The sequence below is a fragment of the Elgaria multicarinata genome, chromosome 10 (assembly GCF_023053635.1).
Source record: "Elgaria multicarinata webbii isolate HBS135686 ecotype San Diego chromosome 10, rElgMul1.1.pri, whole genome shotgun sequence".
NCBI classification, from domain to species: domain Eukaryota; kingdom Metazoa; phylum Chordata; class Lepidosauria; order Squamata; family Anguidae; genus Elgaria; species Elgaria multicarinata.
In genome coordinates this window covers 2914038-2929960 of record NC_086180.1, presented here as the reverse complement: position 1 = coordinate 2929960, position 15923 = coordinate 2914038, and the positions used below count along the sequence as shown (strand labels likewise).

Genomic DNA, 15923 nt, shown 5'->3' with positions numbered 1-15923 from the left:
TGGCCTCTGCATGAACGACAGGCACCTCCGGACGGCCTTCACGCGCTCTTGCTCTCTCACCTGTACAGCTTGTTGTTTGAAGAAGCGGAGAGCCTGGGCAAAGACTTCCAGGGCCTGCACCTTCTTCCCATTCACTGCTTCCAGTTCGGTTTTCATGGTCAAGTCCTAGCAGAAGGGAAGCCCCACGAGAAACGAAACTTGTCAGTCTCAGAAAGCTCACGGGCTGCATTTTGTAGAGGCCTCTTGCCCGAAGCTCTGGACTCGGACCTTGAGGACATAGATGATTGGGAAGACAGGGGTTGGGGGTGGAACCCTGGCTGGAGAGAGCCCCAGAAACACCTGCTTTGCAGGAGATGCTCTCAGGAGGAGAGCTCCAGGAACCTGGCTCCTGAAACCCAGGGGCAGCAGGAGGCTCCCTAGCCCCTCTTCACGAGAGATGTCAGGGAAGAGCGGGGGAAGCTAGACAACTCTTTGGCTGCAAAATTACAAAACTCCACTGTCGTCTCCGGACTTTGGAGGTTCTTTCATCCAACTCCCTACTCAAGGCACCCACAGTAGAAATATATAAAAATGTGTGTGTATTCTCCACTTTAAACGTGGTTTTTGTGTGTGTGGTTGAGTGCTTAGCACCTTAATTGTGTTCTGTCATTATAACCACAGCCTTCAGTCTATTGTATAACCACATTCTTGACAGATGGCCGCCTAGCCACTGTTTAAGCACGCCTCCAAATCCCCAGGCCATCTGATCCACTGGTAAACAGCTTGTACTATGACGACGTTCATCCAAATGTTTTGGCTGAAATCTGCTTTCCTGCAGTGCCCATCCACTGGTTCTAGTCCACTCTGGGGAGCAAAAGAGAACATGTCCACCCCATCTTTGGCCCCACAGCCTTTCAGATCTTGGAAGATACGAGGCCATGGCTCCTTTTAGTCTTCTCTGGGCTAAACATGCCTGGTTCTTTCAACCGCCCTTCATAGGCCCGGGTTTCCAGACCCCTCCTCAACCAGGTCACCCTCTTTTGGACAGGTTCCAGGTTCTCAATGCCCTTCTGAAATAAAATGTGGCATGCAGAGATTGCAGTACTCCAGAGATGCAAAGTGGAACCACTACTGATGGTCGTCTGAACTCAGTGCTTCTGTTTATGGAGACTAAGGGCTTTGCTAGACCGGCAGGGAGGCGGGGCCGAGGCGCGCTAATGTTAGCACGCCTCCCCCAGGCTTCCACACGTCAGATGCGCAGGGACATCGCGTCCCTGCGGCGTCCGCCATTTTTGTTTTGTTTTGTTTAAAGGGGCCGGGTGTGGCCCGAAGACTCCGGAGACGGTAAGTGGTGTTTTTACTGGGTTTTTTTTTAAAACGGGGGGGGGGAGGGAAGGATGGCAGGGTGGGTGGCAAAGGGGGAGGGGGGGTGAGATCGCGCCGCCACTGCCCGAGCAAGCAGGCGAGCGGCGCTTGCCCAGGCAATGCCTGGCATTTGCCAGGCATTGCCTGGGCAAGTGCCGCTCGCCTGCTTGCTCGGGCGGCAGCGGCGCGATCTCCCCCCTCCCCCCTTGCCACCCACCCTGCCATCCTTCGCCCTCCCCTCTCTTCCCCCCCCCGGGCCGATGGGCACAGCGCTTATGACCAATTCACAGACCAAGTTCCCTTTCACAGGTACTGCTGCCAAGTCATGATTAGGAATGGGGGAGAAATTTGTTCAGTTCGCTTTTTAAATTCGTTCAGTTTGATAATTTTGCAATTTCGAACCACTATGTGACCAAAAACTCAGTTATCCTTCAAAATAAACACTTCTCCAAATTTTGCAATGGAGTTGTTCAATCAATGACACACAGGTTAGGGGAAATTATGTTCAAAAATACATTGTTTGGGGGATGTGGATGATGGGAACTGTAGTCCAACACATGTGGAGGGCGTTAGGTTGGAGAAGGCTGACCTAGCTCTCCTCCCCTGCCCCCCCCATGCCCTCCCAGCAAATTAGGCCTTGACAGGTTAGCTCACACTGGTGCTGTGGATCTTCATTTTAAACTTTTCAAAGTACAGCCAGTCGCGGGCCTCCTCCGGGTCGAGGTCGTGATAATAATCCCTGGCCGTGTAACCGAAGCTGTGGAAAGTGCCTTCCGGGGTCAGGAGCAGGCTGGTGGGCGTCTTCTGGTGGGCGACTCCAGGATCGCCCCCTTCCCATTTCCTGCAATGGTGTGCACAGAAATAGAGGCTGAACGCGTGCCTTAGCATGGCTCTGACAACATTAAAAGTCAACGCAAGTGGACCTATCTATGCGAATTAGTCTTGGGACCAAAGCAAAATCATGTACCAATGGAAAATCTGGCAATCATATGGATGGTTTACCAGGGGTCTACCAGGATGATCAGGGGTCTGGAAACAAAGCCCTACGAAGAGAGACTGAAAGAACTGGGCATGTTTAGCCTGGAGAAGAGAAGATTGAGGGGAGACATGAGGGCACTCTTCAAATACTTGAAAGGTTGTCACACAGAGGAGGGCCAGGATCTCTTCTCGATCCTCCCAGAGTGCAGGACACGGAATAACGGGCTCAAGTTAAAGGAAGCCAGATTCCAGCTGGACATCAGGAAAAACTTCCTGACTGTTAGAGCAGTACAACAATGGAACCAGTTACCTAGGGAGGTTGTGGGCTCTCCCACCCTAGAGGCCTTCAAGAGGCAGCTAGACTGCCATCTGTCAGGGATGCTTTAGGGTGGATTCCTGCATTGAGCAGGGGGACAGGGCTCCTGTATCTTTAACAGTTGTATTGAAAAGGGAATTTCAGCAGGTGTCATTTGTATATATGGGGAACCTGGTGAAATTCCCTCTTCATCGCCACAGTTAAAGCTGCAGGTGCCCTGTCCTCTTTTAAATCTGGTCACTCTAGCATAGCTCCTGCAGCTTTATCTGTTGTGATGAATACAGAATTTCATCAGGTTCGCCATATATACAAATGACACCTGCTGAAATTCCCTTTTCAATACAACTGTTAAAGATACAGGAGCCCGGTCCTCCTTTTAATAGGGTCACCCTAACATTGGGGCAATTAAGAGGGGCAGCTCATGGGGCAATTCACCACTAATTCCCCCACTCATTCTCATCACAAAACCATAAAATGGGCAGAAGCAGTAAGGAAGAAAGTTTGACTTATTTTTGCTGGAATTTTCTTCTGAGTGGGACTTACTTGAGAGTAAACGTTATTATTATGAAATTCCCTTTTCTATGCAACTGTTAAAGATACAGGAGCCCTATCCTCCTTTTCATATGGTCACCCTACCCAATGTCCTTTTCTGTTCCCACAAGTGATGGAAGCAAGAACTTAAATATGATCCCTCATTATTACCGGCATCAGCATCACCACCACCATCAGCAACGTTTATAGTGAAATATTGTTAGTTTATCAACTCATTACTTCCAATTTTGGGGAATTATCCAGCACAAAGGCTTTCCTGTATAAGCCCCATGGCTGGCGATGATAGGCATTTTAATTCAACATATCTAGAGGGCACCAACTTGAGAAAAGCTGATCTATACCCAGCTGTTTGGCCTTGCTGGTCACTCTGCAAACAGCAGAATGTCATAGAATCATAGAATAGCAGAGTTGGAAGGGGCCTACAAGGCCATCGAGTCCAACCCCCTGCTCCATGCAGGAATCCACCTGAAAGCATCCCTGACAGATGGTTGTCCAGCTGCCTCTTGAAGGCCTCTAGGGTGGGAGAGCCCACAACCTCACCAGGCAACTGATTCCATTGTCGTACTGCTCTAACAGTCAGGAAGTGTTGGTCACACTATTGGGAAAAACTAAGGAGCTAACTACATGGGCATCAGGCTGGGGAATTTGGGGACAAAGCTTTCTTTCTGGGCTCAGACCCCAAACCAGTTTGGAGCACCAGGCCTCCATTTCTGGAGCAGGCATCCCAATAAAGAAAAAGAGATCTGAGCATGGGCAGGACTACCTTTGCCTCAGCTCACCTTACCTTCACACATCTGGACGTCTAGTGAAGAAGGTGCAACTCCCAGGCCCCTTTCACTTTAGAAATCACCAGAGTCCCTTCCTCCAGTAGAATCATAGAATAGTAGAGTTGGAAGGGGCCTAAAAGGTCATCGAGTTCAACCCTCTGCTCAATGCAGGAATCCATCCTAAAGCATCCCTGACGGTTGTCCAGCTGCCTCTTGAAGGCCTCTAGTGTGGGACAGCCCACAACCTCCCTAGGTAACTGGCTCCATTGTTGTACTGCTCTAACAGTCAGGAAGTTTTTCCTGATGCCCAGCTAGAATCTGGCTTCCTGTAACTTGAGCCCGTTATTCCGTGTCCTGCACTCTGGGAGGATCGAGAAGAAATCCTGGCCCTCCTCTGTGTGACAACCTTTGAAGTATTTGAAGAGTGCTATCATGTCTCCCCTTAATCTTCTCTTCTCCAGGCTAGTAGATCCTGCTACTCGTGGGGAGGACGGAAGAAGTCAGGATGGGTGGCCATACCTCCCATGGTCTTGGGACAATCCCAAGACTGTGGGAAGAATCGGATTTTCCCAGAGAGTACTTACCCCTGGGAAAACCCATTATCGTCTCTCCTTCCTCCTGGGAAACCCTGTGCATCATTTGAATGCACAGGGACTTGGCTGGGACAAGCCCACATTTTCAGGCGGGTGTAGAAATGGCCTAAGTGTGTGTGTGCATGTGGGGGGTGGGGGTTGAGAAGGAGATTCATTTCAAAATAAATAAATAAATAAATTTCAAACCACCTCTATTCCAACTCTGCAAGATACCTCATCATGTGGATGGCCTCAGGGTCACTGGTGAAACTGAAGGCATAGCCGCTGGAGGTTGTGCCAAAGTCAATGGCCACCACCACGGAGAAGGGCGTGGATCGGCAGGTCCGGATTTCATTCCTCTGGAAACAGAAGGGCAGAGGATTCAGGACCCGATGGAAGATGTCACCATTCCTTGGTAATGCAAAACCTGACTTACCCCATGACTCAGAACGAGATAGGAGAATTCTGCATGGTACCACTTAAGTCCACAGGTGACGGGTTGCCGTTTTTGAATGCTCCCTATGGAAAGAAATCTTCCCTGCATGTAGTAAAGTAGCACACCAGAGAGAAAGGCTTGACGTAGCCTGAGGCACTAAATTATTAGCATGCAAAGAGCTTTTCATGTGGGGCAGCATTCAAAAAATAAGACACACCCTGTGCTTGCCACCCAGAATTCTACCAGATTGGCTTGCACAATGTCTATGCATGAACGTAGACCTTTTGGATCAGACCAAGGTGTGCAAAAGGTGGGGGGTTGAGTAGGAGATTCATTCCAAACCTCCTGTATTCCAATTCTGAGGCCATCATGTGGATGGCCTCAGGGTCACTGGCAAAACTGAAGGCCCAGCTGCTCTAGGATTTCATCTCCAACTGCAGCCAGCCAGCCAGCCAGCCAGCCAGAGGGCCTTGAAACTCACAAGCAGGACATGAGTGCAACTGACCCCTCCTATTTCTTGTCTCCAGCTTCCGGTGTTTTGAGATAGAGTCCCTCTGAACATGGAGGTTTCACTAAGCTAAACACTGGTGTACCCTTGGGCCCAGATCTACACTAAGCAAGGTATGACACTTTGAAAATGGTTTGAAAACTGTATACGGTGTATGTCCTGGGCCCCAACAGTTGTCACTACTGTTATAAACCAGTTTAAAGCAGTAGTGTAGATCCTGCCTTGGTAAACTTGTCTAAACCTTGATAAACGGTGTTTAGCTAGTGGTAGAGCAGTTTGTAACATCTCAGGTTCCTATTGCTGTAGCTACTGTTTTGAAAATGTGGCTGCAAAGACTGGTCAGAAGAAAGAAAAATAAAAGTGAGCTTAAGTGCATTAGGTTTGCTTCTCTCACAATTTTTAAATTGATGCTGTTTTCCTTAGAGAGGGTCACACTACAGAGGAGGACCACGGGGCTTGCTCCACTTAGCCCCATCTTTTGTCAGCTAAAGGACAGGTCACAGGGCCCTCTCCAGAGGAAAGACGGACAGTGCCCAAAACTCTGCTGAACCTATGGAATCTATCAGACAGAAATGGCTTTGGTTTTTGTTAGACATTCTCTTCTTGATTTCTGAGCCTTTCCTCTATGTCGCTGTTGCTAAGCCATTGCCTACAACAAGGACTAGAAATTTGTTGTTGTTGTTTATTCGTTCAGTCGCTTCTGACTCTTCGTGACTTCATGGACCAGCCCATGCCAAAGCTTTACTAGAAATTTACTTTTACCAAAAAAATAAAATAAAGGAACGTCGGGAGCCTCTGAATTCTGTCAAGGCCTTAAGTCATTCGGTCGTGTTTTGAGCATGCAGAAGGAGGCATCTATAGCATTGAGATTACCTGGGGCCTTGCTAGACGGGGCTTTATCGTGCTACACATACTGGCGTCATCGTTAAAGGGCCACATGATGTTCACCACCATCCGTGCTCATTGTGAGCTGAACCCTTTGCTGTGGCGGTTTTTCCAAAACCCCTTTAAGCCCGGTATTTCCTGCCGGCGTGCGCTAATGCCGATGTGGGCGGCGGAGGTGTGGCGAGATATGGGGTCAGCGCAGTTCCCCGTGAGGTCAGCGGTCAGGCAGAAGGCGTGCTAAGGGGAGTGGCCAGCGGTTTCGGCCGGAGCTACTCCCCCATTAGCGCCCCGTCCGCAGCTGTGAGAGCGGCATGGCGCCGGCTCTTTTTTTTAAAAAACCAACCGCACCGCTTTGCGCATGAACGGAAAAGTGGGTGGCCGCCGCCAACCCACTGCGGATTGCGGTCTTTCGCACTTGCGCAAATCGCACCGTGGAAGGGAAAAAAATCCTGGAAAGGCGGCCGGTGTTGCGCCGTGTCCCGTGCTCGTGCCGACAGTGCCACACCCACAACGACCTCCTGCACCGACCCCCCTCCAGAGCCAGGATGGGCCGCAGGACGTGTGGACCATGAGGGGTGGGGCCTCTGTGCAACAGCCCGCTTTTACCCCTCCTCCAGCACGGATTCCCAGGTAGGCCTAGCAAGGCCCCCAGTCATTCACGCCAGAAATTCAGTGGAGGCCAAAGCTAAGAGCTGATGGATTATCGCCACTGAATTAGGTAGATCTTTGAGTTGAGTTAGCATGCTGGTTCTTGGGTCGTGAATTCTTTCTGCTTACCGGTGACGGAGATGGAGTGAGGGGAGCAATGCTGCAACTTTCGTTGTGGAGTCCAGGAGACCTTGGCGGAGACGGAGTGCGGGACCGTTCACCGTTTGTACCTGGCAAAGAAGGAGTTATAAAAGGGGAGGAGCCTAGTCAACAGCCACTCTCCTGGTTACCTATGACAAGTGAGAATTTCCTCTAGGTGACCAGGAATAGAAGCATTCCCTATTGGAAGGGTATTAGTTCTTTGTTCCTGTTTCTCAGGCTACTGAACAGCTCACGGAGGTATGGGTGGATAGGTGGGCTAGTGACATTTGCAAGGGTGAGATAGCACACTCCATATTTTCTCATGGTAGAATCAAAGAATATTAGAGTTGGAAGGGGCCTCTAAGGGGCCTCAATGCAGGAATCCACCCTAAAGCATCCCTGACAGATGGTTGTCCAGCTGCCTCTTGAAGGCCTCTAGTGTGGGAGAGCCCACAACCTCCCTAGGTAACTGATTCCATTGTTGCACTGCTCTAACAGTCAGGACGTTTTTCCTGATGTCCATCCGGAATCTGGCTTCCTTTAACTTGAGCCCATTATTCCGTGTCCTGCACTCTGGGAGGATCGAGAAGAGATCCTGGCCCTCCTCTGTGTGACAACATTTTAAGTATTTGAAGAGTGCACTTGAAAATGCTACCCTAACTTGTGGGGAGGGGAGGGTCACAGGGTTCAAGCTCCAAATCTTCCGTCGATTTCTGAAAGGATTTTGAACTATTGCGCCTCAAATTTCCCTCTAGTATAACGGGGACAAAAGCGATATTTACACAGTCCCACTTATTTACGATGCGCTAAGTATGCGCTGTTATTGTTACGTTCAATATTAAAAAACCCTATGCATTTTAATTCCCTTATCCATTGAACTCTCAGATTCACTCCAGCACCTTCTGCAAGGTCCGCATTATACCTCCCACTTAAGGAGTTCTCTGCTTGTTTGCCTATATAACCAGAGTTTGTAAGAGCGCCAACTGATTCAATGGAAAGACCCCTGCAGCCGGTGGAAGGTGACCCTAATTACTTTTCAGGATTGCAGTGGGCAGGGCATGTGGGGCACCTCAGGGAAGTGATGCTAAAGACACGGCAAACGAAGCGGAGCCCAGCAGCAGAGGTTTGTCCGTTCAAACCTGAATCTCTGAAACTGCCAATCGGCTTAGATTTACCACAAACCTGAAGTTGAAACGCCTAGAAAGCAGGTCATCTGCTTGCTGGAGGTGCGTTTATTAGAGTATCTCCAGCATCCTGGCGGCCCAACAAGGCGTGGCATTAATTGCGTGTCGACAATTTACGTGCATTATTTTTAAAAATGCAAATAATAGCCAGAAGTGGGTGGGGAGGCAGAAGCACAGAGTGCAGAGAAGGGTCAACCCTTCCTCTTCCCCTTTGCTGTGATCTAGAAGAACCCCCCGAAAACCTGTTATAGCCCCAGGAGGGAAGCTTTGGGTTGCTTGACACATTTGGAATGTTGATAGAGTGCTGTGGGCGCTCTCACAAAATGGCTACCATGGTAGGCAAGGCCAATGACAAAACACTCGTTTCCCAGAAGGCAAACTAGGGGGATGAAAAGAAAAGTATTTTGCCCAAGAGCAAGGCAGAGGTGGCGCCTGAGCTCCAAAACACAAAACCTCTCTTTTGAACCCAGATAAAAATGGCCCTGGGGCGGGGGCAGAACTTCAATTTATAGCATGCTGGCCTCCGAACTAAATAATAATATTTTTTAAAATCCTAAAAAATAAAACAAAAATCAGGATTGCCACAGAGCCTGGTGTGCACCAAAAATAGGCTCTGTGGGCACAATGTCAGATTCTTTTCCCTGTCGCGCAACTTTTTTTACATGCAGGGAAACAGTTTTCCAGAAAAGTTATTTAATAAAAACAACAACAGTAAAATGGGTGAAATAAGCTCCCTTGCTAATTATCAGGGCGGCAATGACGTCTGTCTGGCCTCATCTACACCTAGCAGGATACTGCACTATAAAAGTGGTATGAAAGCGGTATATAAAAAGCAGGAGCCACACTACGGCTTCATAGCAGTATTGAAGTGCACTGACAACTGTTGGGGCCTGTTGACACATACCATAGACCTCTTTCATACCACTATATCCTGCTTGGTGTGGCTCCTGCCTTTTATATACCACTTTCATAGTGCAATATCCTGTTTGGTGTAGATGAGGCCTCTGTCTCTTTTGCTCTTCCTGTTATGACGGAAGGCTTTGACTCGATATTCCCAATTATTGATTGATGCAAACGTTCCCTGGAAAGCCGGGACAGAGGCAGCTGCCTCCAACAGCCTGAAATGGTACAGACTGGGATGAGCCTTACCACACAGCCCTACTGAATGTGCGAACCGGCTCTTCGTTCTGCTGAAATCTGTGGAGTTCTCCCGCATCTAACAGCGGGTTGGAGGGCACCCAGTTCTTTTTGGAGTTGCTTTTAATGGGTGTGTATGGGGGGGGGGGGGTCGTGTGCTGCCATTTTCTGAGAGGGAGCTTAGATCAAGCGGAGGGGAGTTGGGCGCCCCTCTCTCTCCGACATATGAACCAGAGCTGGCTGGCTCCGGTGCCGGGTGCGTGCCGTGCCGGAGTTCCCGAGCCCGCTAGAAGCCTGGTCTCGCCCACGCAATGCGAGCTTCATGAGGCAGACATGTCTCCTGTCCCGTCGGCACTTCGACCGCACGCCCCTCCGCCACACATGGTTCCAATTAGGGGATCAAGTTAATTGCTCCCCTCCCCCCCTCCCCCAGCAGGACGGCTTCTTGGCTGACAAGTTCCAGCTGTGGCTTCGGCAGAGGAGGTGGGGGTCGGCTTTCACTTTATCGGCCGGCATCTGCACCCCTGGCAAGGGGGCCTCCCTCTCTCTCTCTCTCTCTCTCTCTCTCTCTCTCTCTCTCGGAGCTGGGGAGGGGCAGAACAGCCTGAGCTGGAATGTTCAGATCCAAGTCTGCTTTGACCAAAGCCGACCCGGGGTTGTTGGAGGATCCAACCTTACCCCTCTTCTTCACTCGCCAACAGGCCGTGCGACCCACGGGGAAGTTCTGCTTGGCAAGGCATACTTAAATGCAGCGTCTAACCAATACAATATGGCCCATTGGCTTGAACAGGGAAAGGAAAAGCCGCCCCACCCCACCCCCGCTGAAAATTGGCTGGGGGAGGCATGTGCACCCCCCCACCAAAGCCTCTTTTGCCGCAAGGGTCCTTGGTGGGTTTCACTCCCCCTCCAGCCATTTTTAAGCAGGGGGATTTCCCCCCCTATACAAGTGAACAAGGGAGAGGAGCAAACAGCCGGGCAGGTGCCTTAACTTGGCACACAGGGGGGGAAGCATCCTATCAGAGCCCCTCTGTTGTAAATGCTGTGAGGTGTTAATCAGTATTGGGGTAAAAACCAAACAAACCATAAACCAAGGGGGCAGAACCTCTTTTGGTTTGGGGGCTGGATTACCCCCCGATCAATCCGGTGGCCCAGTTCATAGAATCATAGAATAGCAGAGTTGGAAGGGGCCTATAAGGCCATCAAGTCCAACCCCCTGCTCAATGCAGGAGGGGATCCACACGTCGCTCCCAGAGCGCTTCTATGCGACTCCAGTGCACCCCAAAAATGATAGTCTGACTTCCCTGTAAAAGAAACGACGAAGAGCTGTCCATGCTGCCGACGACGACGACGAGGAGAGCTCTCCGCCGGCGAGGAGAGCTCGGCAAAAGAAGGTGGGGTCACCCCGCCTTCTTTTGCCGAGCTCTCCTCGCCGGCGGAGAGCTCTCCTCGTCGTCGGCAGCGGCAGTGGCAGCGGCATGGATGGCTCTTTGTCGTTTCTTTTACAGGGAAGTCAGACTATCATTTTCGGGGTGCACTGGAGTCGCATAGAAGCGCTCTGGGAGCGACGTGCGGATCCCCACCCCAGGAATCCACCCTAAAGCATCCCTGTCAGATGGCTGTCCAGCTGCCTCTTGAAGGCCTCTAGTGTGGGAGAGCCCACAACCTCCCTAGGTAACGGATTCCATTGTCGTACTGCTCTAACAGTCGGGACGTTTTTCCTGATGTCCAGCTGGAATCTGGCTTCCTTTAACTTGAGCCCGTTATTCCGTGTCCTGCACTCTGGGAGGATCGAGAAGAGATCCTGGCCCTCCTCTGTGTGACAACCTTTTAAGTCTTTGAAGAGTGCTATCCTGTCTTCCCTCAATCTTCTCTTCTCCAGGCTAAACATGCCCAGTTATTTCTGTCTCTCTTCATAGGGCTTTGTTTCCGGACCCCTGATCATCCTGGTTGCCCTCCTCTGAACACGCTCCAGCTTGTCTGCGTCCTTCTTGAAGTGTGGAGCTCAGTTGATACTACGGGGGGTGGGGTGGGGGGGATCCTGCTCCCACCCTTGACGTCATCACAGCCTGCCCATTTTCCCTTTCTCCTGCAGAGTGAGGCATACGAGCAGGAGAAGAGCCCTGATGCTGGATCAGACCAAGGGTCCATCTAGTCGAGCACTCTAGTGGCCAAGCAGCCATTGACCAGGGACCAACAGAGCAGGAAATGGTGCAACAGCACCCTCCCACCCATGTTCCTCAGTAACTAGTGCACACAGGCTTACTGCCTCGGATACTGGAGGCTGCACTTAGCCATCAGGGCTAGTAGCCATGGATAGCCTTCTCCTCCAGGAATTTAGCCAACCCCCTTTTGAAGCCATCCCAATGGGTGGCCATCACTTCACCTTGTGGTAGTGAATTCCATCATTTAACCATGAGCTGCGTGAAAAAGTCCTTCTTTTTATACGTCCTGAATCTCCCACCCATCAGCTTCGTGGGATGATGCTTCTGGGTTCTAGTATTTTGAGAAAGGAAGCAAAATCTCCCCCAATCCACATTCTTCACACCATGCATAATTTTGTACACCGGAGTTCTGTGCTTCCCATGCAAGGAATAAGGGGCTCTGCCAGGGCTTGGAAGAGCCGCTCCTTTGAGCGCTGGCAACATCCCAGCCTGGGAATCCACACTGTTATCTCTCAACAGGGATCAGAGATAAAGCAGGGATACCTCTCCTGGCCTGGAGGCAGGGCATGGGAGAGGGACAGGGCGTCAGGTGGGATGTCTGCGGGCCAGATTGTCGGCCCATAAGCCAGAGTTTTGCACCCCTGATATGAACACCAGGCCTCCAGCTATTAGATCCTAACTGGTTCCGCCCTAACCTCTCCCCTGAACAACCATACACCCAACCTTCTAGGAGACTGTATCTTAAAAACAACCAAACCTCGGCCATACCCTATGGGAGGCCCCAGTCTTGACGAGACCACCAACGTCCTGATAAAGACGACTTTTTAGGGAGTTGCTCCATCACGGCTCTTGGCTGAACGCCTCGAGTCGAGTCAAGTATCTTTAAAAGGTTGGGTTTTGTTAGCCTGTCAAGACTGAGGTTTTTGTCCTTTCCCAAATGCTGCTCCTGGGATTAGTCACAGGAACATGGGCTGTGAAGAATCAATGGCTGGAAGAACACGGCATCATGGGCGCCTCGGCTGTTGCCTAAGTGAATTTGTCTGTCTCTGGTGGCTGTCGTGTTAATATTTCATTTGGTACAAAAAGGAGACATCAGCTATGATTTCAAGAAGAAATGTACATGGAAGAACCGGCGCCGCTGTGGGGGTGCTCTTCATGCGGTGGGGGGGGGGGGGTTGATCGGGGCAGGGGAAAAGGAGATTCATTATGTTGGTTTAAAACCGAAATAGTTGCTCTGGGATCAAAGCAAATGGGAACAAAACAGCACACAAGCCCTAAGTAAACAAGAGCATTGCAGGTGTGAAAAACAAATCACCCAAAAAGGTAATCTGCAGGTGGCAGAGTAGCCCAGACTACTCTGTGCTAAAGGGATTAAAAAATTCTGCACCAGCCATTCCAAATTTCTGACCAAGAAAAGTGGGATCTCCATGGCCCTGCATAAGCTATCAAAATTGTCCGGATGCCTTTGATTTTTCTCCCTAGCTTGGCTGATTGTGGGGGGAGGGGTCCAGGATTAGGGTTAGGGCACTGAAGACTCAGACTTTGACCACCAGTAGTCCATTTTTGGCCACCTCCCTGACAACTGAAATTTCAGCAGGTGTAACCCACAGTTTCAAAGTGTATCAGTGCATCAATGCAGGTTAGTACTGGTACACCTAGGGGTGACCATATTACACCAACTCTAAAATCACTTCACTGGCTACCGATTAGTTTCCGGGTGAAGTATAAAGTGTTGGTTATCACCTTTAAAGCCCTACATGGTTTGGGTCCAGGCTACCTGTGGGATCGCCTTCTCCCGTACAATCTGCCCCGCACACTCAGGTCCTCTGGGGAGAATTTACTTTAGTCAGCCGAAACTAGGCTGACAACTGTTACCCAGAGGACCTTCTCTTCTGCCGCTCCCAGACTGTGGAATGGCCTGCCGGGAGAGATCCACCAGCTTAATAGTCTTTCTGAATTTAAAAAAGCTATAAAGATGGATCTCTTCCATCAGGCCTACCCAGTTGAATCTTAAAATGTCTTAAAGGATTTTAATATTATAATAATGTAATGGTTGTATGTTTTTAATCAGTTTTATCTATTTTATATTTTTGTATTCAGTCTTGTTCCCCACCTCGATCCAGAGGGAGAGGCGGGTAAGAAATCATAGAATCATAGAATAGCAGAGCTGGAAGGGGCCTACAAGGCCATCGAGTCCAACTCCCTGCTCAAGGCAGGAATCCACCCTAAAGCATCCCTGACAGATGGTTGTCCAGCTGTCCTCCCCCTCCTCTTCCTCCTCCTCCTCCTCCTCCTCCTCCTCCATATGGGCTAGAAATTTTCTTTCTTTCTTGTAAATGAAAGCTAGGATTTTCTGAAATATAATGATATAAACCAAAGATTGGGCTTTCCTTGTGCACCTTCAAAATTATGGTACATATGTACACACACACACACACACACACACACACACACACACGAATGTGCAATAGACAAAAAGTCAGCAGCTAAAGGGATGGGGTTGCATCATCTAAGGGCACTGCACCTGCATCGGCCCCATTGAAAGGCATGGAGTGAGCACTAATGCAGCCAAGAGTTTTTCCATTCACTTCAATGCGGAGTGAGCCACCTGAGCCCACCACAGTGAGAATGTGCTGGAAGATGTCTTTGGCATTGAAGTGATTGGGGAACCCCGTTCTCATGTCACAGAGCCAAGTGTTGTTGGATACGGGATCTGAAGCGTGGCAGGCAATGTCAGAATTGGACTGAGACATGTTGCCCCTTCCAGCAGCAGCAAGGTGCAATCTCAGCCATGCATCCATCCCCAGGATCCTTTGCAATCTCAGGGAACAGATGGTTACAAAAGTTTTTAACTTTCATAAACCGCCCAGAGAGCTTCGGCTATGGGGCGGTATATAAATGTAATAAGTAAATAAATAAATAAATGGCAGTCCTTCTTCACACTGTGCATAGCTGAAATATGGACTTTGCCACCACAAGAACTAGTGATGGGCCCGAATTTGGATGGCTTTAAAAGGGGGTTGGACAAATTCATGGACAACAAGCCTTTCCAGGGTTACTAGTCCAGGGCTACTAGCTCCACACTTCAAGAAGGACACAGACAAGCTGGAGCGTGTTCAGAGGAGGGCAACCAGGATGATCAGGGATCTGGAAACAAAGCCCTATGAAGAGAGACTGAAAGAACTGGGCATGTTTAGCCTGAAGAAGAGAAGATGGAGGGGAGACATGAGAGCACTCTTCAAAGACTTAAAAGGTTGTCGCACAGAGGAGGGCCAGGATCTCTTCTTAATCCTCCCAGAGAGCAGGACACGGAATAACGGGCTCAAGTTAAAGGAAGCCAGATTCCGGCTGGACATCAGGAAAAACTTCCTGACTGTTAGAGCAGTACGACAATGGAATCAGTTACCTAGGGAGGTGGTGGGCTCTCCCACACTGGAGGCCTTCAAGAGGCAGCTGGACAACCATCTGTCAGGGATGCTTTAGGGTGGATTCCTGCATTGAGCAGGGGGTTGGACTCAATGGCCTTGTAGGCCCCTTCCAACTCTGCTATTCTATGATTCTATTCTAGTCCAGATGGCTATTTATTGCCTCTAGTATCAGAGGCAATATGCCTGTGTACACCAGTTGCTGGGGAACATGGGCAGGAGGGTGTTATTGCTTGTTGGCCGCTGTGTGGACAGAAGGATGGATTAGATCATGGTGCTTCTTGTGTCCTTAACGGCAGAGATGGTTCTGTTTGCACGAAACTGCACCCTATCCAGGCATGGTGGCCCTGCGGCCTTTCTGCCGGGGATTCTTGGGAGCGCCTCTCAGATTGCACCCATCTTCACAGTTGCTGAGCAGCGTGGCTGCCCCAAGATTCTGCTTGCATTCCTCATGCGATAGAGCCAGACTGGGCACCTCACCTCCTAGGAGCTTCTCATGAGCAAGGCTGGTTGGAAGCGCTTCAGCACTGTATGAGAGCACAAATGTGCTGCAGTGTAATCTCTGAGCAACCTGTCTGGTTCGCCCAGGATGGAGATAGTTTTGAATTTGTATGCCGCCCTGGGTTCCTTGGGGTGGGGGTGGGGGGAAAGGCGGGATATAAATGTAATAATAAATTTTTAAAAGACTTCTCCTTCCTAGCATCATAAAGAGTCTGATCACACAGTCCTGCCTACAACATGTCAACTTTTCCTCATCTATGCTCCCAACCCCACAGGCGACATGTGTGGGGTAACATCTTGCATGATGAAGAGATCTCGAGATCTCAAAAGCTTGCACATTTTTGTGATTATCTAAGAAAGGTATTAC

General features: G+C 50.0%; 1 protein-coding gene across 1 annotated transcript in view; it reads right to left on the bottom strand.

Annotated features, from left to right (window-relative positions):
• Positions 1–15923, bottom strand: part of HSPA12B (heat shock protein family A (Hsp70) member 12B) — a 57354-nt gene that overhangs the window by 22666 nt on the left and 18765 nt on the right. Inside the window, exons 3-6 of the mRNA XM_063135990.1 lie at positions 7136–7236; positions 4764–4888; positions 1999–2185; positions 61–165 (exon numbers count right to left, since the gene is read on the bottom strand). Coding sequence (XP_062992060.1) covers positions 61–165; positions 1999–2185; positions 4764–4888; positions 7136–7236 — 518 coding nt within the window. The remainder of the gene's footprint in view (positions 1–60; positions 166–1998; positions 2186–4763; positions 4889–7135; positions 7237–15923) is intronic.